Here is a 26,650-nt window from a genome sequence, read left to right as displayed (position 1 = left end):
CATGCCAATGGCAGGTTTGAAGAAATATACTTCCAATAATGTATTTAGAACTCTAGTTCATGTAAATAAGGTGTTTTTGGGCTAAAACTTTTATAAATTTCAGATCTTACAAAACTACTTGTATTTAATAACACCTTCTACAAATGTGCCCTCAATGCAGCCATTAATGCTAAATTCATTCCTATTCATATTCTCTACTTCTCTTTCTACAAAATAAAATTGCTTACCTTCCTCATTAAAGCCAACTCACCCTGATGGTGTGAGCTTTGCCAGCTGGGCAGCTGATGATGCCAGAACAGTTTTAAACACATGCTTACAAAAGAGTGGTTTTACTGTACATGGAACAAAACAGGAGGAGTACCTTGGTAATTTTCTGTGATGTATCTTATTTATACTTATTTCACACTGAATAACAACTGTCTATAGTCAGATTCAAGGATAACTGTCAGTTAGCATTACCTTAAATCCAAACTCGGCCTGAAAGTTAAAACCATAAAACACCTAAAAACACTTCTAGTTATGTTTGTATGTTTCAACAAAAAAAAAAACACTACTCTCTTTTTTTATGTCAATATTGTAGTTACACTTTCGGAATCACATGCTGTGGGAAAAAATCAGCAAGTAGAAGGTTTATAATAAACCAGAAGATTTATTTATAACATTTTCTGAATTCACTTAAAAAACAAAAAGCAATCCCCCTTCCCTCAAAATAGAGCCCTTTCTCCCAGATTCCATCCAGTATGACTTTTCAGATACCTAAGATGATTTTGCTACACTCGTTACAATGGTAGTTTTCCCACAGTGTAGTTCTCTGATACAGGTTTGAAATATTGCAGTTACTCTACATTCTTTTATACAGTTGCTTTTTCTCTTACGAGAGTATTAAAATTTAAGTATTGCATTGTAAATGAAGGCATTCCCGAATCACTGTGTTTGTATCACTTTACTTAAACATGAATATCCTGATCTCCAAAGTACATCTTTGTAAAGCTCATGCCTTGCCCATGCATTGTCCTGGTTGACAGTTGCAGAATGAGGGCTAATAATCTCTGGCTTTCTCCAATCTATTGGATATGTATTCTTTCTTGGTAGGAATTTACACATGTAGAGTAAGGGAATCCTACCAAATGAAGTCTTCTCAATATTTCCAGATGGAAGAAGAATCTTCTCAACAATATCGATTTCACCTTGTTATTGGGAAAAGAAAAAGAAAAAGAGCGGTTACTAATGGCTTTTCCACATATTTCTGGGTTTTTTTCCTCCAGGATGTTGAATAAATTGTGGGCCATATTACTTCACATTCATCACTCTCACATAAGGCTTCTTTCCAAGAGTTCTCCGAAGTAAAAGTAAGGCATTATACTTCTTTAAAAAAAATTTCATACATTGGTAGTTTTTCTTTGCAGTGTAAGTTCACTGGTGTTCAGTAAGGAATGAGTGGTAATTAAATGGATTTTCATATTCATAGGGGTTGTCAAGAGTGTGTGTTCTCTGATGTTTAGCGAGGTTTGAGCTCCAGCTGAAGGATTTGTGGCATACCTCACATACATAGGGTTTCTCTCCAGTATGAGTCCTCTGGTGTAGAATGAGGGAAAAGCTCCGGCTGAAGGCTTTATCACATTCAGCGCATGCATAGGGCTTCTCTCCAGTATGAATCTTCATGTGTTGAATCAGGGATGCATGCCAAGTGAAAACTTTACCACATTCATCACATTCATAGAGCTTTTCTCCAGCATGAATTCTCTGATGTTTAGTAAGGAATGAGTGACAACGGAAAGCTTTCCTACATTCATTACATTCATATGGGGTTTTGGTTGTATGGATGCTTTGATGTCGAGTAAGGTGTGAGAAACGGCGAAATGCCTTCCCACATTCAATGCATTCATAAGGTTTCTCTCCAGTATGTGTAATCTGGTGGCGAATGAGTTCTGAGCCACTGCTCAATGCTTTCCCACATTTCCTACATATATATTGTTTCTTTCCTATATGAATTCTCTGATGTCGAGTGAGGTTGGAGGCACGGCTAAAGGCCTTTCCACACTCAGTACATTCATAAGGTTTCTCCCCAGTGTGCGTTCTCTGGTGTTCAATAAGAAATGAAAGGTAACTGAATGTTTTATTACAATCCTTACACTCATGGGGTTTCTTTCCAGTATGTATCATTTGATGTTTCACAAGGTTTGAAATCTGGCTAAAGGTTTTGCCACATTCCTTACATGCATATGGTTTCTCTCCAGTATGAGTCCTCTGGTGTAACACCAGGGAAAAGCGTCGACCAAAAGTTTTTCCACATTCATGGCATCCATAGGGCCTCTCCACAGCACTGATATTCATATGTTGAGCCAGGGCTTCTTGATGAGAGACTGTTACTTTCCTAATACATCCCTTATTTTCTTGCAGCATCTCTGTATGATCCTTGCATTTCCAGCCTCCTTTAAAATTGGAATACACAGGGCCTTGACTTAGAATTCTTTCCATGATCAAATACTGGGATGAGTCCCCATAAATGACATTTTTTGGTGAAAAGTCTTTGATCTCACCACTTGACTCTGAAACTGAAAGATAACAAAACGAAGTGAATGTTCATTTTTCCTGTATTGAATAAAGGCCATTTCTCCCTTCTTTAGCAACAGAATGAAGTTTTTAAAAATCGTATCAGTAACAGCTTTCACAGCTGTGACTGAAATCTTGAGTAGTATGCCCAGAAGAACTTAAGAAAAGATCAAATAGAGATAGAGATATAGGTAAATAAGGAGAAAGAGTAAATATAAGTAATTGAAAGAGCAGGGAAAATAGAGCTATCAGAAAGATAAGTATTTGTGAAGAACAGGTTGCTAGTCTTCTTCACTACCATTTAAATGGTACTTACTGGCCGGGCGCGGTGGCTCAAGCCTGTAATCCCAGCACTTTGGGAGGCCGAGACGGGCGGATCACGAGGTCAGGAGTTCGAGACCATCCTGGCTAACACGGTGAAACCCCGTCTCTACTAAAAAATACAAAAAAAAAAAAACTAGCCGGGCGAGGTGGCCGGCGCCTGTAGTCCCAGCTACTCGGGAGGCTGAGGCAGGAGAATGGCGTAAAAACCCGGGAGGCGGAGCTTGCAATGAGCTGAGATCCGGCCACTGCACTCCAGCCTGGGCGACACAGCGAGACTCCGTCTCAAAAAAAAAAAAAAAAAAGGTACTTACTGCCAGAATTATCTAAAAATGGCAGTTTCATAATGCTGCTACTAAACACTGCAAGTGTTCATCAGATTGCACAAAGACATTAGATTCTGTTCATTTAGTGCCTTTGGAACATCTTACAGTAACTTACTCTAAAAGAAAAAAAAAGCAGTTTCTCTGAAAACTAGCCTATGATCCTCACTCCAACTCTACCCTCTGAACTATTATGAAGCTCATATTTGATACAATTATGTCTTTTCTGGGACCTATTTGAGGGTGGAAGGTGGGAGGAGGGTAAGGATTAAAAACCTATCGGGCATTGTGCTGATTACCTGGGTGACAAAATTATCTGTACGCCAAACCCCCATGACACACAATTTACTCATGTAACATGAGTAACCTTTAACCTAAAATGAAAGTTGTAAAGAAAAATACAGTGTCTTAATATCAAATGTGTTTGCCAAACATAAGCCCTAATTTTCTCCATGCTAAATTTTAACAATGGACTTCATCATTTTTAAATGGGAACAGAATTTTGAAATAATATGAAATGTCTCCTTAAAAATACATTCATACTCTTGGCCAGGCGCAGTGGTTCACACCTGTAATCTCAGCACTTTGGGAGGCCAAGGCAGGCGGATCACGAGGTCAGGAGATTGAGATCAGCCTGGCTAACACGGAGAAACCCTGTCTCTACTAAGAATACAAAACATTGCCGGGCACGGTGACTCACGCCTGTAATCCCGGTACTTTGGGAGGCCGAGACAGGCGGATCACGAGGTCAGGAGATCAAGACCATCCTGGCTAACACAGTGAAACCCTGTCTCTATGAAAAATACAAAAAAATTAGCTGGGAGTAGTGGCAGGCGCCTATAGTCCCAACTACTCAGGAGGCTGAGGCAGGAGAATGGCGTGAACCCAGGAGGCGGAGCTTGCAGTGAGCCAAGATCGCGCCACTGCACTCCAGCCTGGGCGACTGAGTGAGACTCCGTCTCAAAAAAAAAAAAAAAATTAGCCGGGCATGGTGGCATGCACCTGTAGTCCCAGGTACTCAGGAGGCTGAGGCAGGAGAATCGCTTGAGCCTTGGAGGTAGAGGTTGTGGTGAGCCAAGACTGTGCCACTGCACTCCAGCCTGAGTGACAGAGCGAGACTCCATCTCAAAAAAAAAAATTCATATCTTTAGGAAACCTACACTTAAGTGTATAGCGGTAAAAGGCCATAATATATAAAACTTGAATGTTTCAGGAAAAAAAATCATACGTCAAATGATAAGGCAAATGGGTATAAGCAAAGATGAATGTGGGCATTCTTTGTACTAACAACTTTTACATAAGTTTAAAATTCCCAGTAACATCTAAAAATGTATTTTTCATTTCAGTCAAATGTACATTGACACTTTGGGAAAAATGTTATCTGTTATCACTCTCACTGTAAGCTTTTAAGGAAAAGTAGAATGTACATTTCTTTGATGAAGTATTTAATTCATATCTCAACAGTGGATCAAGATCTGTACCTATACAGTAGGTACACAAGATACATGAAAGATTAAGATAGGGAAGGCAGTGAGACAGCTATTAAAATAATTATGTCAATACAGATAAAACTTTAAATTCCTTTCTTGCCTCTTCTTTAAACCAACTCTGTATCTACTGAGTACCTAAATAAGAGCCCTGTAGATGTAACGTGAGGAACTGAGGATAGAAATAGGGAAAGAGAACACAGAAGAAAATATTGATATAAGACACAAGAACACGCTCATTATACTTAGGGTAAAAATTGTATCAAAGACCAGAGATCAGATATAAAAATCCACTGCAGTAGATAAGGCTTCATCTAGCAGTGCTTCAAGGAAATTTGTTGGGAACTGAAATATACCAAGTGAACCTGGACATTTAAAAAAAAAAAAATAGAAAAAGCTGTTGGGGCCGGGTGTGGCTCATGCCTGTAATCTGAACACTTTGGGAGGCTGAGGCTGGAGGATCACTTGTGTCCTGGAGTTTGAGACCAGCCTGAACAACATAGTGACAAAGTGAGACCTGTGTCTTTACCAAAAAAAAAAAAAAAAAAATTTAAGCATAGTAGTGTGCATCTGTACTTCTAGCTACTTGGCAGAGTAACGTGGAAGGACTGCTTGAACCCAGGAATTCAGGCAACAGAATGTCACCCTGTCTTTAAAAAAAAAAGGGGGGGGTTGTTGGACAGGTACGATGTTATCATTAGATATGAAGAATAAGCTCAAGTGTTCTCTTGCATGGTAGGGTGATTATAGTTAAGTATCTTTCAAAATAGAAGAGAGAAGTTTTTAATGTTCTTGTCACATAGAAATGATACACGTTTGAGATAATGGATTTGCTAATTTATATGATCATTATACAATGTATACATGTATTGAAACATCACATTGTACTTCATAAACATGTACAGTGATTGTGTCAATTAAAAAGAAAAAAGAAAAAATGGGGTTAATTCCACAGATTTAGTGTATTATTTGCCATATGATTTCTCACAACAATGAGAGTAAAAAAACACAATCAAGAAAACAATGTTGAAGATATAAAAGTAGAATGCTAATTACATGTCCCTTCACCCACTTCCCTTCCTCAATCACCTCACCTCTTCCCATCTCCTACTATACCTCCATACTCTTTTTAATAGATGCCAAATGGATTTGAGGAAATTCAGTGCTTATTAAAAGCCTATAGATACAAGGTTTCTTTTTATCATTTTTTTTTAAGAAACGGAGTCTCAGCCGGGTGCAGTGGCTCATGCCTGTAATCCCAGCACTTTGGGAGGCCGAGGTGGGCAGATCACTGGCTAACACGGTGAAACATGTTTAGTAGAGACGGTGAAACCCCGTCTCTACTAAAAAATATAGAAAATTAGCCGGGCGCGGTGGCGGCGCCTGTAGTCCCAACTACTCAGGAGGCTGAGGCAGGAGAATGGCGTGAACCCGAGAGGCGGAGCTTGCAGTGAGCCAAGATCGTGCCACTGCCCTCCAGCCTGGGGGACAGAGGGAGACTCCATCTCAAAAAAAAAAAAAAAAAAAAAAAAAGAAACAGAGCCTCGGTCTGTCACCCATACTGGAGTCCAGTGACACAATCTTGGCTCACTGCAGCCGCTGCCTCCCAGGTTCAAGGAATTCTCCTGCCTCAGCCTCCCGAGTAGCTGGGACTACAGGCACACACTGCTACGCCTGGCTAATGGTTTGATTGATTCATTGATTTTTGTATCTTAGTAGAGACAGGGTTTCACCGTGTTGCTCAGGCTGGTCTCGAACTGCTAAGCTCAGGCAATCTGCCCGCCTCAGCCTCCCAAAGGGCTAGGATTACAGGCATGAGCCACCAAGGTTTCATTCTTGATGTAATAAAGGATTCATTTGATAAACCAGCAAGTAATATACTCAAAGGAAATTTTTTAGATGTATTCACTCTACTCTTGGGAAAACGGCCCAATATCTTCTGTCGCCAACGTTATTTAAGATCAATACAGGAAGAAGGAAATTATGGAAAATGATGACAGGGAGACTTGCAGTTTCCAGTCTGACTTACAAAGATCTTAGAAGTCACTACTCTATGCCGGGCGCGGTGGCTCATGCTTGTAATCCCAGCACTTTGGGAGGCCAAGGCGGGCGGATCACAAGGTCAGGAGATCGAGACCACAGTGAAACCCCGTCTCTATTAAAAATACAAAAAATTAGCCGGGCACGGTGGCCGGTGCCTGTAGTCCCAGCTACTCAGGAGGCTGAGGCAGGAGAATGGCGTGAACCCGAGAAGCGGAGCTTGCAGCGAGCCGAGATCGTGCCACTGCCCTCCAGCCTGGGCGACAGAGCGAGACTCCGTCTCAAAAAAAAAAAAAAAGAAGTCACTACTGTGTCCTAACAACAAGTGAAAAGTTGAACAAACTAAACTCTTGTAAGATTCCTCAGAGAAGTGCAGTAACAGGGCAAACAACTGCCCCCAAAATGAGACAGGAAGATATGGTGAGTGACAGCTCACCAGAAGAGAAACCCACAGGCAGAAACCTCTGCAGGAACCAGTGCTGGGACAGGAGAACTTGCACTGTCATTGAATAGCTGGAAGCTCAGTGTGGACAAGTCTGTGGTTCAAAACTCTAGTCTTGGGTGTCCCTAGGGTTCTGTGAGTTTTACCTTCAGGAGCTCTATCCTGTTTTCAGAGTGAGTATTGGAGAAAACTTCCCCTGTGTTTTTGGAAGGGCTAAGATAGAAATAGCCATTTTTTAAAATAGACCAGAGTATTCCATTCTTAACAAGGCCTGCCCTCAGGAGAAAATATTTTACCAGAGCCTAACCTACCCTTGGGAAAGGAAATGCCAAACTCTAGCCAGCTCCAGCCTTCCACTAAGGGAAAGGGAAATGTCCTACTCCAGCCCCTTCTAGCCATCCTGTCCCACATAAGGTGGGGGAAAAAAAAGAACTAATTAAGTTCTTAGTCCAGAAGCACTGGCTTACCATAATTTTAAGATTACAAAATGCTTCTCTTCCCCCAACACCTTACCACTACATTACGAAAGGCAGTTTCTTCTACTCAGTACATCATGTCCACCCTTCAACATAAAATTATGAGGTATATTAAATGGCAAAAAAAAAAAAAGTTTGAACAGACTGAATAAGCATCAGAATCTGAGACAGATATGGTAGGGATGTTGGAATTATCAGTCCAGGAATTTAAGAAACTATGATTAATACGCTAACAGTTTTATTGAGAAAAAGTACACAAGATGCAAGACAAGATGGATAATGTAAGAAATGAAAATTTTAAGAAAGAATCAAAAAGAAATACTAGAAATAAAAATTCCTGTAATGAAAATAAAGAATGCTTTCAATAGGCTCATGAGTATTGTGTGTGGATATCTCAATAGAAACGTCCAAAACTGAAAAAGAGAGAAAATATTGAGGGAAAAAAAATTACCCAAGAACTATGGGACAACTACAAACGGTGTAACATATGCATAATAGAAACACTAAAAGAGAAGGAAGAATAGAAGCAGTATTTGAGGAAATGATGATGGAGAATTTCCCCAAATTAATGTCATAAACCAAACCACAGATCCAGGAAACACAGAGGACACCAAGCAAGATAAGTGCCCCCTCGCCCCCCCCCCACACACACAAAACCTGCAATTAGGCATATCATATTCCAATTTCAGAAAATCAAATATAAAGAAGAAAGAAGTAAAAGGGAAAAAACCTTACCTATAAAGGAACAAGGCTGGGAATTACAGTAGTCCTCTCATCTGTAGTTTTTCATCATTTCAGTTACCTTTGTTCAATATTTAAAAGTATTAAATAGAAAATTCCAGACATCATTCATGTGTAAACTACACCATTCTGAGTCGTGTGATGTCTCGCACCATCCTGCTCCATCTCACCCCGGATGTGAATCATCCCTTTGCCTGGCACATCGACGCTGCGGAGCTACCCACCTGTTAGTCACTCAGTTGCTGTCAGATCCCCTGACGCAGTAGCGTAGTGCTTGTGTTCAACTGACCCTTATTTTACTTAATCATGGCCCCAAAGCATGAGAGTAGCGATGCTGGCAATTCAGACATGCCAAACAGAAGCCACAAAGTGCTTAATGTGAAAATGTGAAATTTCTTCTCCATTTAATAAGGAAAAACCCTCTCATATGCTGAGGTTGCTAAGATTACAGCAGAATGAGTCTTCTATTCATATGAGGAAGAAAAAAAGCAATTCAGCTAGTTTTGCTGTTGCACCTCAAACTGCAAAAGTTACAACCACAGTGCAGAAGTGCTTAGTTAAGGTGTAAAAGGGCCAGGGAAGGTGGCTCATCCCTGTCATCCCAGAACTTTGGGAGGCCAAGACAAGGGGATTGCCTAAGTGCTTGAGGCCAGAAGTTTGCAACCAGCTGGGCAAGATTTGAGTACCCATCTCTAAAAAAATGTTTTTTTAATTAGCCAAGTGTGGTGGCATGCACCTGTGGTCCCAGCTACTAAGGAGGTTGAGGTGAAAGGATCACTTGAGCCCAGGAGCTTGAGGTTGCAGTGAGCTATGATAACACCACTGCACTCCAGCCTGGGTGACAAAGTGAGACCCTGTCAAAAAGGGGGAAAAAAGGAAAACGGAAAAGGCATTACATTTTTGGGTGGAAGACATGAACAGAAACATATTCTAACCAATGGCAATGAGGTTCAATACCACCTGCAGTTTCAGGCATACGTCGGAGGTTTTTGAAAATATCCCCTGAAGATAGGGGAGGACTCGCGTACATCAGATCTTCTCAGAAACCATGAAAAATAACAGAGTGTAGGAAAATCTTTAAAGTGCTGAGAGGAAAAAAAAAACTCTCCAGCCCACAATTCTGTAGCCTGTAAGATTGTCCTTCAAAAGTGGAGAAATTACTCTCTTACAAAAAATAAAAGGTTTTTAAAGGAATCTGTTGCCAGTAGACCTGCCCTGAAAGAAATGTTGAAAGAAGTTCAGAGAGATGGAAAATGATACAGGTCAGAAACTCAGACCTACATAAAGAAAGGAATACCATTTAAGAAGAAATAAGTAAAAGTAAAATAAATATTTTATTTTTTTAAAAGACAGGGTCTTGAGTGTCTTGCTGCATTGCCCAGGCTAGAGAACAGTGTTGGGATTATATCTCACCACAGCCTCAAATTCCTGGGCTCAAGCACCTCCCACCTAAGCCTCCCAAAGTTCTGAGATTACAAGTGTGAGCCACTGCACCCAGCCTTATTTTTCTTATTTTTAATTAACCTCACAGACAATAGTTTGTTCAAAATAATAACAATGTATTGGCCGAGCACAGTGGCTCACGCCTGTAATCCTAGCACTTTGGGAAGCCAAGGTGGGTGGATTGCCTGACATCAGGAGTTTGAGACCAGCCTGGAAAACATGGTGAAACCCCATCTGTACTAAAACACAAACAATTGGCCAGGCATGGTGGCTCATACCTGTAATCCCAGCACTTTGGGAGGCCCAGGCGGGCAGATCACCTGAGGTCAGGAGTTTGAGACCAGCCTGGCCAACATAATGAAACCCCACCTCTACTAAAAATACAAAAATTAGGCCGTGTGCAATGGCTCACGCCTCTAATCGCAGCACTTTGGGAGGCTGAGGCAGGCGGATCACGAGGTCAGGAGATCGAGACCACAGTGAAACCCTGTCTCTATAAAAAACACAAAAAATTAGCCAGGCATGGTGGCAGGCGCCTGTAGTCCCAGCTACTCAGAAGGCTGAGGCAGGAGAATGACGTGAACCCAGGAGGCAGAGCTTGCAGTGAGCCAAGATCGCACTACTGCACTCCAGCCTGGGCGACAGCGAGATTCCATCTCTCAAAAAAAAAAAAAAAAAAAAAAGCCAGGCGTGGTGGCGTGCACCTGTAATCCCAGTTACCCAGGAAGCTGAGGCAGGAGAATCTCTGGAACCCAAAAGGCAGAGGCTGCAGTGAGCCATTGCACTCCAGCCTGGGTGACAGAGCAAGACTCCCACCTCAAAAAATAAATAAAATATAAGGCCGAGTTCAGTGGCTCACACCTGTAATCCCAGCCCTTTGGGAGGCCGAGGCGGGCGGATGATGAGGTCTAGGAGTTCGAGACCAACCTGGCCAATATGGTGACACCCTGTCTCTACTACAAACACAAAAATTACCTGAGCGTGGTGGCTCGCACCTGTAGTCCCAGCTACTCGGGAGGCTGAGGCAGAAGAATCGCTTGAACCCAGGAGGCGGAGGTTGAAGTGAGCTGAGATGGTGCCACTGCACTCCAGCCTGGGTGACAGAGCGAGACTCTGTCTCAGAACTATATAAATAAAATAAAATAAAATACAAAAAATTAGCTGCGTGTGGTGGCACACACCTGTAGTCCCAGCTACTCTGGAGGCTGAGGCAGAAGAATCGCTTGAACCCAGAAGGCAGAGGTTGCAGTGAGCTGAGATAGTGCCACTGCATTCCAGCCTGGGTGACAGTGCGAGACTCTGTCTCAAAAATATATAAATAAAATAAAATACAAAAAATTAGCCGGGCGTGGTGGCGCGCACCTGTAGTCCCAGCTACTCGGGAGGCTGAGGCAGAAGAATCACTTGAACCCGGGAGGTGGAGGTTGCAGTGAGCCGAGATGGTGCCACTGCACTCTAGCCTGGGTGACAGAGCGAGACTTCGTCTCAAAAATAAATAAATAAATAAAATAAAATAAAATAAAATACAATACAAAAAATTAGCTGTGTGTGGTGGCACGCACCTGTAGTCCCAGCTACTCAGGAGGCGGAGATAGGAGAATCACTTGGACCTGGGAGGCAGAGGTTGCAGTGAGCCAAGATCATGCCACTGCATACCAGCCTGGGCAACACAACAAGACTCTGTCTCCAAAATAATAATAATGTATTTTATGATTATAGCTTACATATAAGTGAAATGAATGATAACAGTGATACTAAGGACTGGAGGAAATAATAAGAAATATTTTATTATAAGGTACCTGCACTACATACGAAGTGGCATAGTATTATTTGAAAGTAGGGTTGGATTATTTATAAATGTAGGCTGGGTGTGGTGGCTCATGCCTGTAATCCCAGCACTTTGAGAGGCCAAGGCAGGTGGATTACTTAAGGTCAGGAGTTTGAGACCAGCCTGGCCAACATGGCAAAACCCTATCTCTACTAAAAATTCTAACCACTAGCCAGGCATGGTAGCATGCGCACCTGTAATCCCAGCTACTCTGGAGGCTGAGGCAGGAGGATCCTTTGAACTCAGGAGGTGGAGGTTGCAGTGAGGAGAGATCATGCCCCTTCACTCCAGCCTGGGCGACAGAACAAGACTCCATCTCAAAAAAAAAAAAATGTATATTGCAAACTTTAGGACAACCACAAGAAAAAGAAGTATAATCAATATGCTAAGAGAAGAAGAGAAAATAAAATCATGTAAAATGCTTAATAAAAAAACACAAAAGAGGGCCGGGCACAGAGGCTCGTGCCTGTAATCCCAGCACTTTGGAAGGCCGAGGTGGGCAGATCACCTGAGGTCAGGAGTTCGAGACCAGCTAGCCAACATGGTGAAACCCCGTCTCTACTAAAAATACAAAAATTAGCCAAGTGTGGTGTTGGGCACCTGTAGTCTCAGCTACACGGGAAGCTGAAGCAGAAGAATTGCTTGAACCCAAGAGGTGGAGGTTGCAGTGAGCCAAGATTGCGCCACTGCACTCCAGTCTGGGCTACAGAGTGAGACTCCACCTCAAAACACACACACACACACACACACACACACACACGAGGTTAGATGTGGTGCCTCATGCCTATAATTTACCCAGCACATTGGGAGACTGAGGCAAAAGGGTCTCTTGAGCCCAGGAATTTGAGACAGCAGTGTGCTATAACTGTATCATTGCAATCTATCCTGGGAAACGGGGGGAGACCCTGTCTCTAAAAAAAATAAATACTTTTTTTTTTTTTTTGAGACAGAGTCTCGCTCTGTCGCCCAGGCTGGAGTGCAGTGGCGCAATCTGAGCTCACTGCAACCTCCACCTCCCGGGTTCACGCTATTCTCCTGCTTCAGCCTCCCAAGTAGATGGGACTATAGGCATCTGCCACCACGCCTGGCTAATTTTTTATACTTTAGTATAGACGGGGTTTCACCATGTTAGCCAGGATGGTCTCGCTCTCCTGACCTCATGATCCGCCCGCCTCGCCCTCCCATAGTGCCAGGATGACAGGCATGAGCCACCGCACCCAGCCACAAAATAAATAAATTTTAAAAATAAATAAAAGTCAACAGTCTAAATACACTAACTTAAGACACTGTCAGAGTGCAGCACAAAACAAGACCCAACTATATGTTGTGTACAAGAAACCTAGTTTAAATATGAAGATGCATATAGATTTAGAATAAGTGAGTAGAGAAAGGCATACTATATACTAACACTTATCAAAAGAAAGCAGGAGTAGCTAAATTAATTTCAGACACAGTAGACTTCAGAGCAAGGAAATTTCAGACACAGCAGACTTCAGAGCAAGGACAATATCACCTTCAGAGCAAGGTTAAAGAAGAGCATTGCATAATGATAAAGGGGTCAATACTCCAAGAAAGAATCATAAAAATCCTTAGTGTGCATGTGCCTAACAACAGAGCATCAAAATACATTAGGCAAAGCCTGATAAAACAGGAGAAACAGATGAAAGCGCTATTATAGTTGGGGACTTCAACACCCCTCTTTCAGAACTGGACAGATGCAGCAGGCAGAAAATCAGCAAGAACATAGCTGAACTTAACGCCATCAATCAACTGATATCAGTAGACTACTTCATGCAACAACAGATTACACATTCGTCTCCAATTCACAAGACATTCACCAAGATTCTTAGTCATAACACACATCTTAACAAATTTCAAAGAACAGAAATCATATAACGTGTGCTGTCAGACCACAATGGAATGAAACCAGAAATCAGTAACAGAAAGATTAAAAGAAAAATCTCAAAACACATGGATACTGAACACTACACTTCTAAGTAACATGAACAAGAAATCTAAAAAGAAATTTTAAAATATTTTGAACTAAATGAAAACAAAAATATAGTGTATTTCAGTGGGATAATCTGGGATGCAGTGAAAGCAGTGCTTAAAGAAAAATTTACAGCATTGAATTAATGTATTAGAAAAAATGTAGGCCGGGCGCGGTGGCTCAAGCCTGTAATCCCAGCACTTTGGGAGGCCGAGACGGGCGGATCACGAGGTCAGGAGATCGAGACCATCCTGGCTAACACGGTGAAACCCCGTCTCTACTAAAAAATACAAAAAAAAAAAAAACTAGCCGGGCGAGGTGGCGGGCGCCTGTAGTCCCAGCTACTCGGGAGGCTGAGGCAGGAGAATGGTCTAAACCCGGGAGGCGGAGCTTGCAGTGAGCTGAGATCCGGCCACTGCACCCCAGCCTGGGCGACAGAGCAAGACTCTGTCTCAAAAAAAAAAAAAAAATGTAAATCAGTCATCTACATTCTATGTTAGGAAATTTTAAAAAGAGCAAATTAAATTCAAAGGAAGAAGAAAAGAAATAAAAATCAAAGGGCCCAGGTGCAGTGGCTCACACCTGTAATCCCAGCACTTTGGGAGGCCAAGGTGGGAAGATCATTTGAGGACAGGAGTTCAAGACCAGACTGGATAACATAGCAAGACTCTGTCTTTACAAATAAAAAATAAAATATTTAGTCAGGAGTGTTGGCATGTGTCTGTACTCATAGCTATTTGGAAGCTAAGGGAGGAGGAAGGCTTGAGCCCAGGAAATTTAGGTTACAGTGAACTATGATTGTGGCACTGCTTTCTAGCTTAGGTGACAGAGCAAGATCCTGTCTCAAAAAAAATAGGCTGGGCGCGGTGGCTCACGTCTATAATCCCAACACTTTGGGAGGCTGAGGTGGGTGGATTACGGGAGGTCAGGAGTTCAAGACCAGCCTGGCCAACATGGTGAAACTCCATCTCTACTAAAAATACAAAATTAGCGGCCGGGCGCGGTGGCTCAAGCCTGTAATCCCAGCACTTTGGGAGGCCGAGACGGGCGGATCACGAGGTCAGGAGATCGAGACCATCCTGGCTAACACGGTGAAACCCCGTCTCTACTAAAAATACAAGAAAATTAGCCGGGCGAGGTGGTGGGCGCCTGTAGTCCCAGCTACTTGGGAGGCTGAGGCAGGAGAATGGCGTGAACCCGGGGGGGCGGAGCTTGCAGTGAGCCGAGATCGCGCCACTGCACTCCAGCCTGGGGCACAGAGCAAGACTCCGTCTCAAAAAAAAAAAAAAAAAAAAAAAAAAAAAAAATAAAAAATTAGGGGGGAATGGGGGCGTGCAACTGGAATCCCAGCTACTCGGGAGGCTGAGGCAGGAGAATCACTTGAACCCGGGAGGCAGAGGTTGCAGTGAGCGAGATCGTGCCATTGAACTCCAGCCTGGGCAAAAAGAAACTCTGTCTCAAAAAAAAAAAAAAACCCACAAATATTGATGAAATTAAAAATAGGGTATTAATAGAGAAAAGCAACCAAATCAAGCTAGTTCTCTGAAAAGATAATTAAAATCAAGCCTCTAGCCAGGCTAATTAAGAAAAAAAGATGTCACACATTATTAATATCAGCAATGAAAGGGGGTTCAGTACAAATTTCATGGATATAAAAAGAATAAAGGAATACCATGAATAAGTCTATGCCCACAAATTTGATAACAAAGATAAAATGGACCAATTCCTTGAAAGACATACATCGCCAAAGCTCACACAATAAGGAGAAAACTATCTGAATAGCAAAGAAATCAAATGAGGCTGCGTGTGGTGGCTCACACTTATAATCCCAGCAATTTGGGAGGCCAAGGTGGGCAGAATTGCTTGAACCTAGGAATTCAAGACTAGCCTGGGCAACATGGTGAAACGCCGTTTCTGCAAAAAATGCACAATGAGCTGGGCATGGTGGAGTGTGCCTGTAGTCCCAGCTACTTGGGAGGCTGAGGTGGGAGGATCACCTGGGCCCAGGGAAGTTGAGGCTGCAGTGAGCCATGATTGCACCACTGCACTACAGCCTGGACAACAGTGTGTGAGACCCTGTCTCAAAAAAAAAAAAAAAAAAAAAAAAATTCAAATGAATAATTAATAACTTTCAAAAACAAAAGCATCAAGGTTCACTGGTAAGTTCTACCAAACATTTAAGGAAGAAATTATACCAATCCCCAGATGATAGAAGCAGAGGGAATAATCCTCACTCATTCTATAAGGCCAGCACTGCCCTAATATCAAAACCAAAGGAATTGTAAGAAAATAAAAATGACAGACCAGTATCTCTCATGAACATAAATGTAAAAACTCTCAACAAAATATTAGTCAATTTAATCCAACAATGTATAAAGGGAATTATACTCCATGACCAAGTGGAATTTATCCCAGGTATACAGGGCTGGTTCAACATTTGAAAATCAATTAATGTAAATTGTAATCCATTACATCAACAAGCTAAAGAAGTAAAATCACATAATATCAACAGAAGCAATAAAAGCATCAGCAAAATCCAACAACCAACCGTGATTAAAAAAAAAAAAAATCACATGATAATATCAATCATTCATTGCTGGTGGGAACACAAAATGGTACAATCACTTTGGAAGATCTTTTGGCAGTTTCTTACAAAACTAAATATATTCTTACCATAGGACCCAGCAGTCACACTCCTTGGTATTTACCCAAATGAAATGAAAACTTATGCCCACACAAAAACCTGCACACACGTGCTTTATTCAAAATTGTCAAAACTTTGGAAGCAACCACGATGTCCTTAAGTAGGTGAACAGATAAGTCAACTGCAGTACATGCAGACAGTGGAATATTATTCAGTGCTAAAAAGAAATGAGCTATCAAGCCATGAAAAGACATGCAAGTAACCAAAATGCATATTACTATGCATTATTATGTGAAATAAGCCATTTTGAAAAGGTAAATTCCAACTCTCCAACATTCTGGAAAAGGCAAAACTATGGAGACGGTAACAAAAATCAGTAGATGCCAAGGGTTAGGAATGGATGATTAGGCAGAACACAGAGAATTTTTAGTGCAGTGAAACTATTCTATATACTACAATGGTATCTGCAGGAAAAAAATCTAGAAAGATTTAGAGCCTTCCTTCCTCCCTCCCTTCCTCCTTCCCTTCTTTCTTCCTTCCTTTTTCTTTTTTTTTTTTTTTTTTTTTTTTGAGACGGAGTCTCACTCTGTCGCCCGGGCTGGAGTACAGTGGCCGGATCTCAGCTCACTGCAAGCTCCGCCTCCCGGGTTTACGTCATTCTCCTGCCTCAGCCTCCCGAGTAGCTGGGAGTACAGGCGCCCGCCACCTCGCCCGGCTAGTTTTTTGTATTTCTTAGTAGAGACGGGGTTTCACCGTGTTAGCCAGGATGGTCTCGATCTCCTGGCCTCGTGATCCGCCCGTCTCGGCCTCCCAAAGTGCTGGGATTACAGGCTTGAGCCACCGCGCCCGGCCTTTTCTTTTTTTTTTTAGACAGAGTCTTGCTGTCGCCCATGATCTCGACTTACTGCAACCTCTGCCTCCCAGGTTCCAGCGATTCTTCCGCCTCAGCCTCCCGAGTAGCTGGGATTACAAGCGCACACCACCACACCCTGCTCATTTTTGTATTTTAGTAGAGACGGGTTTCACCATGTTAGCCAAGCTGGTCTTGAACTCCTGACCTCAGGTGATCTGCCCACCTTGGCCTCCCAAAGTGCTGGGATTACAGGCGTGAGCCACTGCACCCAACCGTATTTTTATTTCTATAATAAAGATAAAGAGATATAAATATACAAATTCACTAACATTCCTATAGAGAAGCAATCTAGAAAAGAAACTGAGGAAAGTTGCTTAAGAATAAACAACAGAATGCAACGATTTTACAAAGAAAATTCAAAATTTTAAGAAGCTGTGCAGGTAACTCCTAAATGTCTACTTTAGTTCAGCATCAGCATCATCTGGTCATTTGTTGGAAATGCGAATTCTGGCTGGTCGGAATGCAGTGGAGTTTACAAGTCATTGATCACAACTAGTTATAGATTTCTTTGTTTCTCCTCCACTCCCACTGCTTTTTTTTTTTTTTTTTCTGGACTAGCCAAAAAAAGAAAGAAATGCAAATTATTTGGTTCCACCCCAAACCTACCAATTTAGAATTTCCAAGGTGGGGCTTAGGAATATGCATTTGAAACCTCTTGAATATGATACTCAATTGCCTACTGGATTTATATATTCATATCCCACAGAAACCCAAAACTCAACAAGTCTCAATATAATCTTCTCCTCCCCTACCAACTTGCTGATCCTTTTTTTACACTAAGGAAACAATCATACCACCAAAAAGACTAATGTCAACCACAGCTTCTCAGTCTTCTTCGTGTCTGCCATCTAGCCAATTGCCAGGTCCTTCTGAGTCTACTTCTTCACTTTATTTCCAATCTGTCTACCTCCCTCAGCTCCCTGGATACCTACATAGTTCAGGTAATGATTAGATCTACACTAGATTGCAGCAACAACTCTTAAATGGTAGCCCTGTTTACTTAAAATAATTCAGAGAAAAAAAGGGGCAGGGGTAAGACAAATACAATAAAATGTTAATCATTAAATCTATAACTAAGGCTGTATAGATTTGAGCAAAGAGAAAAATGAAAGAGAATTGAGAACCTAGAAACATACAAACACAAAAATTGACATTTAACTAATTTCAAAACAGTGAGGAAAAGGGTTGATGTATCAATAAATGGTACTGTGATAACTGGATCTCCATACAGAAGATAGCAAAGTTGACTACTAACTCACATGACAAAATAAAGTGAACAATGGATCTAAATGTGAATCGCAAAACAAGTAGGCTATTTAAAAAGAAAATATAGGAAGATGTCTTCATCATAATCCCTTTGTAGGGAAATATTTCTTAAACAGGCTAAAAAAATACTAAACATAAAGGAAAAGATTGATACATCTGACTACACTAAAATTAAGAATTTCTGTTCATCAAAATAAGCTATGAAGGTAAAACAAAATAAGCCACATGCGAAAGATTTTGAAGTACATATAATTAGCAAAGGATTTCTATCTAAAATATATAACTTCTACAAATCAATAAAAGAATCCAGTAGATAAATGAGCAAAAATCTTCAAGATGTACTTCGCAGATGGGGATACCTACATGTTCAATAAACATGTGAAAAGGTGCTCAACTTCATTAACAGCCTGACAAATGCAAGTTTAAACCACGAGCCACCACTGCACACCCTTCTGATAGGTGAAAATTATGATGCCCAACAGGCATTCACTTACTGTGTTTGTGGGAGTATAAGTCAGTCAAGGGTCTTTGGAAAACATTTTGGCATTATCTAATGACTTAAAGAGGTGCATTATCCTCCAACTTGGCAATTCCAGTCCTATATATAAACCACAGAGAAACGTGCCAATATGTATCAGGATACAAGCACAGTAACAACATTGCTTGCAGTATCTCTAAATGTGCAAAAAAGAAGCCCTCAATAGTAGAAAGAATAAATTGTGGTATACTTACTTGTACAATGAAAAAAAAATTTTTTTAACTTTTAAAAAAATAGGGTCTTGCTCTGTTGCCCAGGCAAGAGTGCAGTGGCACAATCACAGTTCACTGCAGCCTGAAACTCCTAGGCTCAAGTGGTTCTCTTGCCTCAGCCTCTCAAGTAGCTAGAACTATGGGCACATGCCTAGCTAGCTTTTAAAAATTTTTTGTAGAGACAGGGTCTCTCTAGGTTGCCCAGGCTTGTCTTAAACTCCTGGCCTCAAGTGATTCTCCCAACTCAGTCTCCCAAAATATTGGAATTATAGGCATGAGTCACCATGCACAGCCAAAAACATTTTTAAAATAATTTGGAGAAGCAAATCAATAAATACATTATAAATCTTTCTATATAAAGTTCACACACACACAAACCTAAACTATAGTGAACACAAATGCAAACAGCTGATTAAACTATAAAGAAAACCAAGGAAGCTACTTTACCATAAAAGCAAAGAGATGATTGGCTTTATTGGAGGATGAGGATGAGCACACGGAAGGCTTGCAAGAAACCTAGCAGTGTTGTGCTTATTGACCTTGGTCACATGGGTGTTTGCCTTATAGTAATTTATTAAGTATACATGTATGTTCATGCATTACTTCTGTCTGTGTGTGATATTTCACAATGAAAAGAATTTTCAAAATAAGATACTGGAAGGAACACATAAAAACTTCAAGAACTGTGTTAAAGTAGTAGAATCAGGCTGGGCGCAGTGGCTCACGCCTGTAATCCCAGCACTTTGGGAAGGCTAGGCGGGCGGATCATAAGGTCAGGAGATCGAGACCATGGTGAAACTCCGTCTCTACTAAAAATACAAAAATTAGCCAGGCATGGTGGCAGGCGCCTGCAATCCCAGTTACTCGGAAGGCTAAGGCAGGAGAATCGCTTGAACCCGGACAGCGGAGGTTGCAGTGAGCTGAGATCGTGCCATCACACTCTAGGGGTCTAGGGGGACAAGAGCGAGACTTTGTCTCAAAAGAAAAAAAAAAAGTAGTAGAATTAGAGGCAACTTCCATGTTTTCCTTTTTCCTCACTTCCTTCATACATACTTTTATCGGTTTTGTTATTTTTTAATTCAAAAAGGATATTTTTCCTCATTTGCTCCCACTAAACGAAGTTTCCCTGCACCTGTTCCACCTCATGGCTTCAGCCACATTAGTACCCCCTTTGCAAATCCTTCTCGACGTTCTCCTAACGAACTCCGCAGCATTTCATAGTAACCACCACTACTCCTTAAAGCTGCAGCTCAGTTTTCATGGCACCTGTTTCATCAGTCCTAAGCTGCTGCCTCATAAAATGTATGCATTCCTCCTTTTTTCTCTAAAAATCAGTGTACCTCCATTACACATCTGCTGTAGGCCGGGCGCGGTGGCTCAAGCCTGTAATCCCAGCACTTTGGGAGGCCAAGACGGGCGGATCACGAGGTCAGGAGATCGAGACCATCCTGGCTAACACGGTGAAACCCCGTCTCTACTAAAAAATACAAAAAACTAGCCGGGCAAGGTGGCGGGCACCTGTAGTCCCAGCTACTCGGGAGGCTGAGGCAGGAGAATGGCGTGAACCCGGGAGGCAGAGCTTGCAGTGAGCTGAGATCGCGCCACTGCACTCCAGCCCGGGCGACAGAGCGAGACTCCGTCTCAAAAAAAAAAAAAAAAAGATCTGCTGTAGAATCAACTATAGAACTTACAGAACTTACAAAATTCAGAACTTACAGAATTCATCACCTTTTCTCCAAAAATGACCCTTTTCTGTCTTTTGTTTCTCTACTAAAATCTGTATCCAAATTATCCAAGCCTAAAACGCCAACTGGAAATTCCTTTCTTCGCTGCTGAACTGCTAATTTGAGGATATCTAATGCAAGTTATTTAGACACATCACTCGGCCATGAATTCCTTGATAGTTATTATACTTTTGTACACCCTCTAGTCTCTGTAGCATTTAATAGAGAGTCTTGAGAAAGATTGACAAGATTAACATTCCTGTAAATATTAAGAGTGTATGTGAAGGAATAAATATCAGTTAGTCAAAGAGTAATGAGCTAATCCTTTCCAGGTGATTAAATAGAACAGCAATATATGTACTTTTTAATTTTTCTTTCTTTCTCAGGTTGGATTTAGGCAATAGAAATATATGTCCATTTGAAGAAAGAAAGGGAGGAAAAAACAAAAAGAAATGAAATTCACAGACCAGACAGAATGAACAATGACAACAAAAAAGATATCTGTGAGAAAGTAGAGGAAGTATAAAGTGAGAACTGGTTGAGTATGTTAGCTGTTACGTAATATAGAAAAAACAAAGAGAACTGGGTATGAAGTAGTTCTTTATGGAGTTGTAAGTGAAACTTCCGTCTTTATATCTCTGGTATTTTTTTTTTTTTTGAGACGGAGTCTTGCTCTGTCGCCCAGGCTGGAGTCAGTGGTGCAATCTCGGCTCACCGCAAGCTCCGTCTCCCAGGTTCACACTATTCTCCTGCCTCAGCCTCCCAAGTAGCTGGGACTACAGGCGCCCGCCACCACACCCGGCTAAATTTTTGTATTTTTAGTAGAGACAGGGTTTCACCGTGTTAGCCAGGATGGTCTCGATCTCCTGACCTTGTGATCCACCTGCCCTGGCCTCCCAAAGTGCTGGGATTTCAGGTGTGAGCCACCACACCCAGCCTATCTCTGGTATCTTTAAGGGAAATTTTTCCAATCAACATATTAAAAAGTATTCCTTTCTCATTGACTAATTCAGTGGTTTTAAAAAATTTTCCCATCACCTTCCAACTCACTCACCTGAAAACAGATCTCTGTTCACATTCCTTTTCCCCAACCAGGGTTCCTTCCCTTGCTCCAATAAGGAAACCACATCTGGCTTAGAAATGGAAAGACCTGCTTGCAGAAAATGAAATAAGTTCAAAATCAGTTGTTGAATCCTAACAAGGGCCACAAAAGAAATGTCAGATGGAAGTTTTTAAAATGTCTAAAAATAAGGTACACTTACGTCCCCATCTTACTAATTTTAAGAAACCCCATACCTATCTTGGGAATATTCAGCCAGATAATTTTAACAGCCACCCTAAAGGTCAAATTTTGACTTGAGGGAGATGAAGAGGAATAATTACCCAGTGAGACAAGATGGCCATAGTTCTCCAACATTACACATCGGTACAGATCTCTCTGAGCAGGCTGAAGCCATTTCCACTCCTCCTGGGAGAAGTCTATGGCCACATCTCTGAATGTCACTGACCCCTGAAATGACATACAGATATCTGCATGACCAGTACCCATGATCCCAAACTCCCTTATCAAAGTATAAAATGAGTCTCACTGTGGAGGTTAGGCAATGTGTCTAAGTAGCAACAATGGGAGTTTTCAGAATTCTGAGTAATTATATAATGAAGAGCCTAGCTTTTGTGTTTTGTTGCATAACTGGAGAAAAGGAGAAAAAACATAAATTATCTGACCTGAGACAATTTACAGTTTTGTTCAAAATAAAGGATTATACATATGAACAATATGGATTTTTGGCATTGGTTGTAAAAATTCTTAAGATTTTACAGTATTCCTTTATGTTAATAAACAATGTATATTTTCCTTAATACCAGCCTATTTTAATATAATTCAGCCAGAATTTCTTCAGGGTAATAATTGGCTATAGCAGATAATAGCAGCACCCTTCAAATGGGGCATACAGTCTCAAGTTTGTTCCAGTCATCCCTAATCCTAAAGAAATACCTGTGAAACTTAGTGGTAATTTTGGCAATGTCACAGAACAAGGAGGATAAGCAGTAAAGAATCTTGATTCTGCAAGAAGAGAATGTAACACCTCCCAGGACAGAACCTAAAGCACTTTCCCTCGGAGTTAGGAAGAATAATATAGAAGCCCTTACTTTGCAGCCTGGTTTTGCACCACTTGAGTGATCCACATAGATCTATAAGGCATGAATGGGAATTTAAAAGGTCTCAAACTAGTAGCAGCCCCCGATGGATGGCAGTTATATTTTACAGTTTTGAAGTTTAATAAAAAAGTGATTAAAGACTGTTGACTAATAAAGCAGCTGTTTCCTACACAGCAAGATCTGCAGCAGAGGTGGAAATTGGATTCCCCAGCAAAACTCAGAAAGCCTCTGAATTTGGAGAGAGGTATGACAAAAGGTAGGACAAAGAAGTGGAACTGAAAATGAGGGACTCATTTTGAAGAGTTGACCCTGTTATCCCCACTGCTATGAAGCACAATTACCAGCCAAACTCTGAGCCCCAATCAAAATAAAAATGTGTTCCTTATGTCATGTCAGCAAAAGAGCTCTATGGGTTCAGAGATTTTGTTTTGGTCACTTTTGCATCCTCAAGACATAGAATGAGTTGAGCGTTCGAATCACTTGGAAGGACTGTTAGATTGCTGGGCCAAATTCCCAGTTTCTGATTCAGAAGGTCTGGGGTAGGACTCCAGAATATTCATTTCTAACAAGTTCTCAGATGATGCTGATACTGCTGGTCCAAGGATCACGCTGTGGGAACCACTGAAAGTAGAGGTTCAGTAAGAACATACTCAATAAATGAATGAAGGGGCGCTGGAGTAACGCAAAGCACTCCTCCTTCTAATACTGTGGGAAGAAGAGGCAATGTAACAGCTGGCACCCCACCCTCCCACCCTAAAACATACCAGCCAGGTCAGAAATCCCGCCCACATCTGGAGAGCTTCCTGTCACTCTCTTCATGTATACTTAAGTGTAAGCACCTGAAAAGGAGGAACAGGGGACAGGGTCCTGGGCTTCCGCCAGGCAGGTGGTTGTAAGAGAAAGCCACGTCCCAAGTCCTGAAAAATACGGCTGCACTTCACAAAGAAAAGAGGAGACAGGCTCAATGGGTTGGCTCACTTGAGGCCAAGAGTTTGAGGTTACAGGACGCTATGATCGCCCCACTGCACTCCAGCCTGGGCGACAGGAGGAGACCCTGTCTCTGTCTTTCAAAGAAAATATATATATATATATCTCAATATATATCATCAGCTTACCTGAGACATAGCTCACAGAACGGACCGAGGAGATCAGAAAAGTGTCAAATGGCAGACCTGGCACAGAGAGAAGGAGCCCTGAGCGAACGGGCCAGCCAGGCCGCGCCCAAGTCACTAGATCCCGCACTGGGGATTCCCGTGGCCCCCGCTCCGCGCCTCCCACGCAGACAGCGGGGCCCCGAGAGAGGGCGCCTGGACCGCCGGCGCCGGCTTCCTCCCGCCACGGCGCGCCTCCCCAGAACCCGGTCACCTAACAGTGGCCACAGGACGGCGCGTTTCCGTTGTGCTTCCGGCCAGGTGGGTGTAGCGTTCCGGGGCTCCGGACCGAGTCACCGCCCGGGGCCACCGGCGCCGACCGGGGGGGCTCCTTTCCCTGCCTACACAGGCCAGACGCTCGGAGCCGCCCCCGAGGGCCCCACCGCGGGCGTCGCAGGAATGCGTCTTCAGAAGCCTCGCGGACGTCACCCCAGCACGCCGCCTGCCTCAAGAAACTACAATTCCCAGAAACCAATGCGGCCCTGCGCGCAAGGGCATACGGTTTTCGTTCCTACTGGATCTCCCAGAGCGCCGCGCTCCCGCGCGAGGAAACAAAGAACGAGGGCCTGGGACAACTACAATTCCCAGAAGGCACCGCGGCCCCGCGCTCCAGAGCATAGGGCTATCCTCCCACCCCAGAGCCTAGAAACAAAGAACTCGGGACCTAGGCAACCACACTTCCCAGAAACAACCGTGGCCCCCCGCGGGAGACTACACAGGGCTTTCGGTTCCTATAACTCCCCGCGTGCCTCTCGGCCACACGCACAACCAGCCGAGAAACGAAGAACGCGGGACTCAGGCAACCACACTTCCCAGAAACAACCGCGACCCCGCTGGAGAAAGCAAATGACTTTCCCCGCCCCACTACAACTCCCAGGGTGCCTTGAGGCCACGCGCACATCACCAAAAGACAAAGAACACGAGCTTCAGGCAACTACACTTCCCAGAACCTCCTGCGACCCTGCTCAAAAGAGCGGAGGACTGTCTTCCCCTACTACGACTCCCAGAGTGCATCGCGGCCACGCCCAAAGCCGGAAGACTATGTAGGGCTTTAGCGACTAGATTCCCCAAACTCCTGCGGCCCGCGAGAGAGGGTGTAGGGTTTTCCTCCCGTACTACGACTCCCACAGTGCCTCGCTGGCGTGCACACATCGCCCAGAGACAAGGAACTGGAGACGCAGGCGAACTACACTTCCCAGAACCCACCGCAGCCCAACAAGAGCCCGAGACCGCAACTGTTAAATAACTAGGATACTTAAAGACTGTGGAGTCAGTACTTCAGTCCAAGACCTTTTGTTACTGGAAAGGGGTCTGGATCTCAGACTCTAAGAGAGGGTTCTTGGATCTCGCACAAGAAAGAATTCGAGGCGAATGCATAAAGTGAAAGCAAGTTTATTAGGAAAGTAAAGGAATAAAGAATGGTTAATCCATAGGCAGGGCAGCCCCGAGGGTGCTGGTTGCGCATTTTTGTGGTTATTTCTTGATTATATGCTAAACAAGGGGTGGATTATTCATGCCTCCTCTTTCCAGACCATATAGGGTAACTTCCTGATGTTGCCATGGCCACTGGTGGGCAGTGAGGACAATCAGAGGTCGCTCTCATCACACATCTTGGTTTTGGTGGGTTTAGTCGGCTTGTTTACTGCAACCTGTTTTATCAGCAAGGTCTTCATGACACGTATTTTGTGCCAACCTCATATCTCATCCTGTGACTAAGAATGCCTTAACACCCAGGGAATGCAGGCCAGCAGGTCTCAGCCTTATTTTACCCAACTCTGTCTACCCCTACTCAAGATAGAGTTGCCCTAGTTCAACCACCTCTGACAGTGGAAGTTGTAGCAGTGAGGACAGCCAGAAGTCACTCTCATTGCCATCGTGGTTTTGGTGGGTTTTAGCCGGCTTCCTTACTGTAAACTTTTATCAGCAAGGTCTTTATGACCTGTATCTCATGCTGACCTCCTGTCTCATACTGTGACTTAGAATGCCTAACGGTCTTGGAACGCAGCCCAGTATGCCTCAGCCTTATTTTACCCAGCTCTTGTTTAAGATGGAGTTGCTGGGAGCAGTGGCTCATGCCTGTAATCCCAGCACTTTGGGAGGCCGAGGCGGGCAGATTACCCAAGGTCAGGAGTTTGAGATCAGCCTGGCCAACATGGTGAAACCTCATCTCTACTAAAAATACAAAAATTAGCCGGGTGTGGTAGCGGGCGCCTGTAATCCCAGCTACTCGGGAGGCTGAGGCAGGAGAATCACTTGAACCCGGGAAGGGGAGGTTGGTGTGAGCCAAGATCTTGGCATTGCACTCCAGCCTGGGCAACATAGTGAAACTGTGTCTCAAAAAAACAAAACAAGGCCGGGCGTGGTGGCTCACGCCTGTAATCCCACCACTTTGGGAGGC

At 42.9% G+C, this 26,650-nt stretch overlaps 1 protein-coding gene across 5 annotated transcripts; it reads right to left on the bottom strand.

Moving 5' to 3' along the window:
* Nucleotides 1-369: 369 nt before the first annotated feature.
* On the bottom strand, nt 370-25,333 carry ZNF140 (zinc finger protein 140). Of its 5 annotated transcripts, none has more exons than XM_025401617.1 (6): nt 24,467-25,333; nt 24,217-24,273; nt 22,325-22,451; nt 21,996-22,091; nt 8,378-8,444; nt 370-2,555 (listed from the first exon to the last, which is right to left on the bottom strand). In XM_025401617.1, exon 6 carries the CDS (start codon nt 2,476-2,478, stop codon nt 1,414-1,416), a length of 1,065 nt encoding a protein of 354 aa, XP_025257402.1. In that variant the 5' UTR covers nt 2,479-2,555; nt 8,378-8,444; nt 21,996-22,091; nt 22,325-22,451; nt 24,217-24,273; nt 24,467-25,333; the 3' UTR covers nt 370-1,413. The 5 variants fall into 5 exon arrangements, with proteins under 5 accessions (XP_025257402.1, XP_025257400.1, XP_025257403.1 ...); XM_025401614.1 differs by lacking the exon at nt 8,378-8,444 and adding an exon at nt 23,941-24,018 and having other exon boundaries at nt 630-2,555; XM_025401615.1 differs by lacking the exon at nt 8,378-8,444.
* Nucleotides 25,334-26,650: the final 1,317 nt, after the last annotated feature.

This window comes from Theropithecus gelada, chromosome 11 (genome assembly GCF_003255815.1).
Source record: "Theropithecus gelada isolate Dixy chromosome 11, Tgel_1.0, whole genome shotgun sequence".
In the NCBI taxonomy this organism is placed as follows: domain Eukaryota; kingdom Metazoa; phylum Chordata; class Mammalia; order Primates; family Cercopithecidae; genus Theropithecus; species Theropithecus gelada.
The sequence above is the reverse complement of the archived record's forward strand: the minus strand, read 5'-3'. Positions and strand labels throughout refer to the sequence as shown.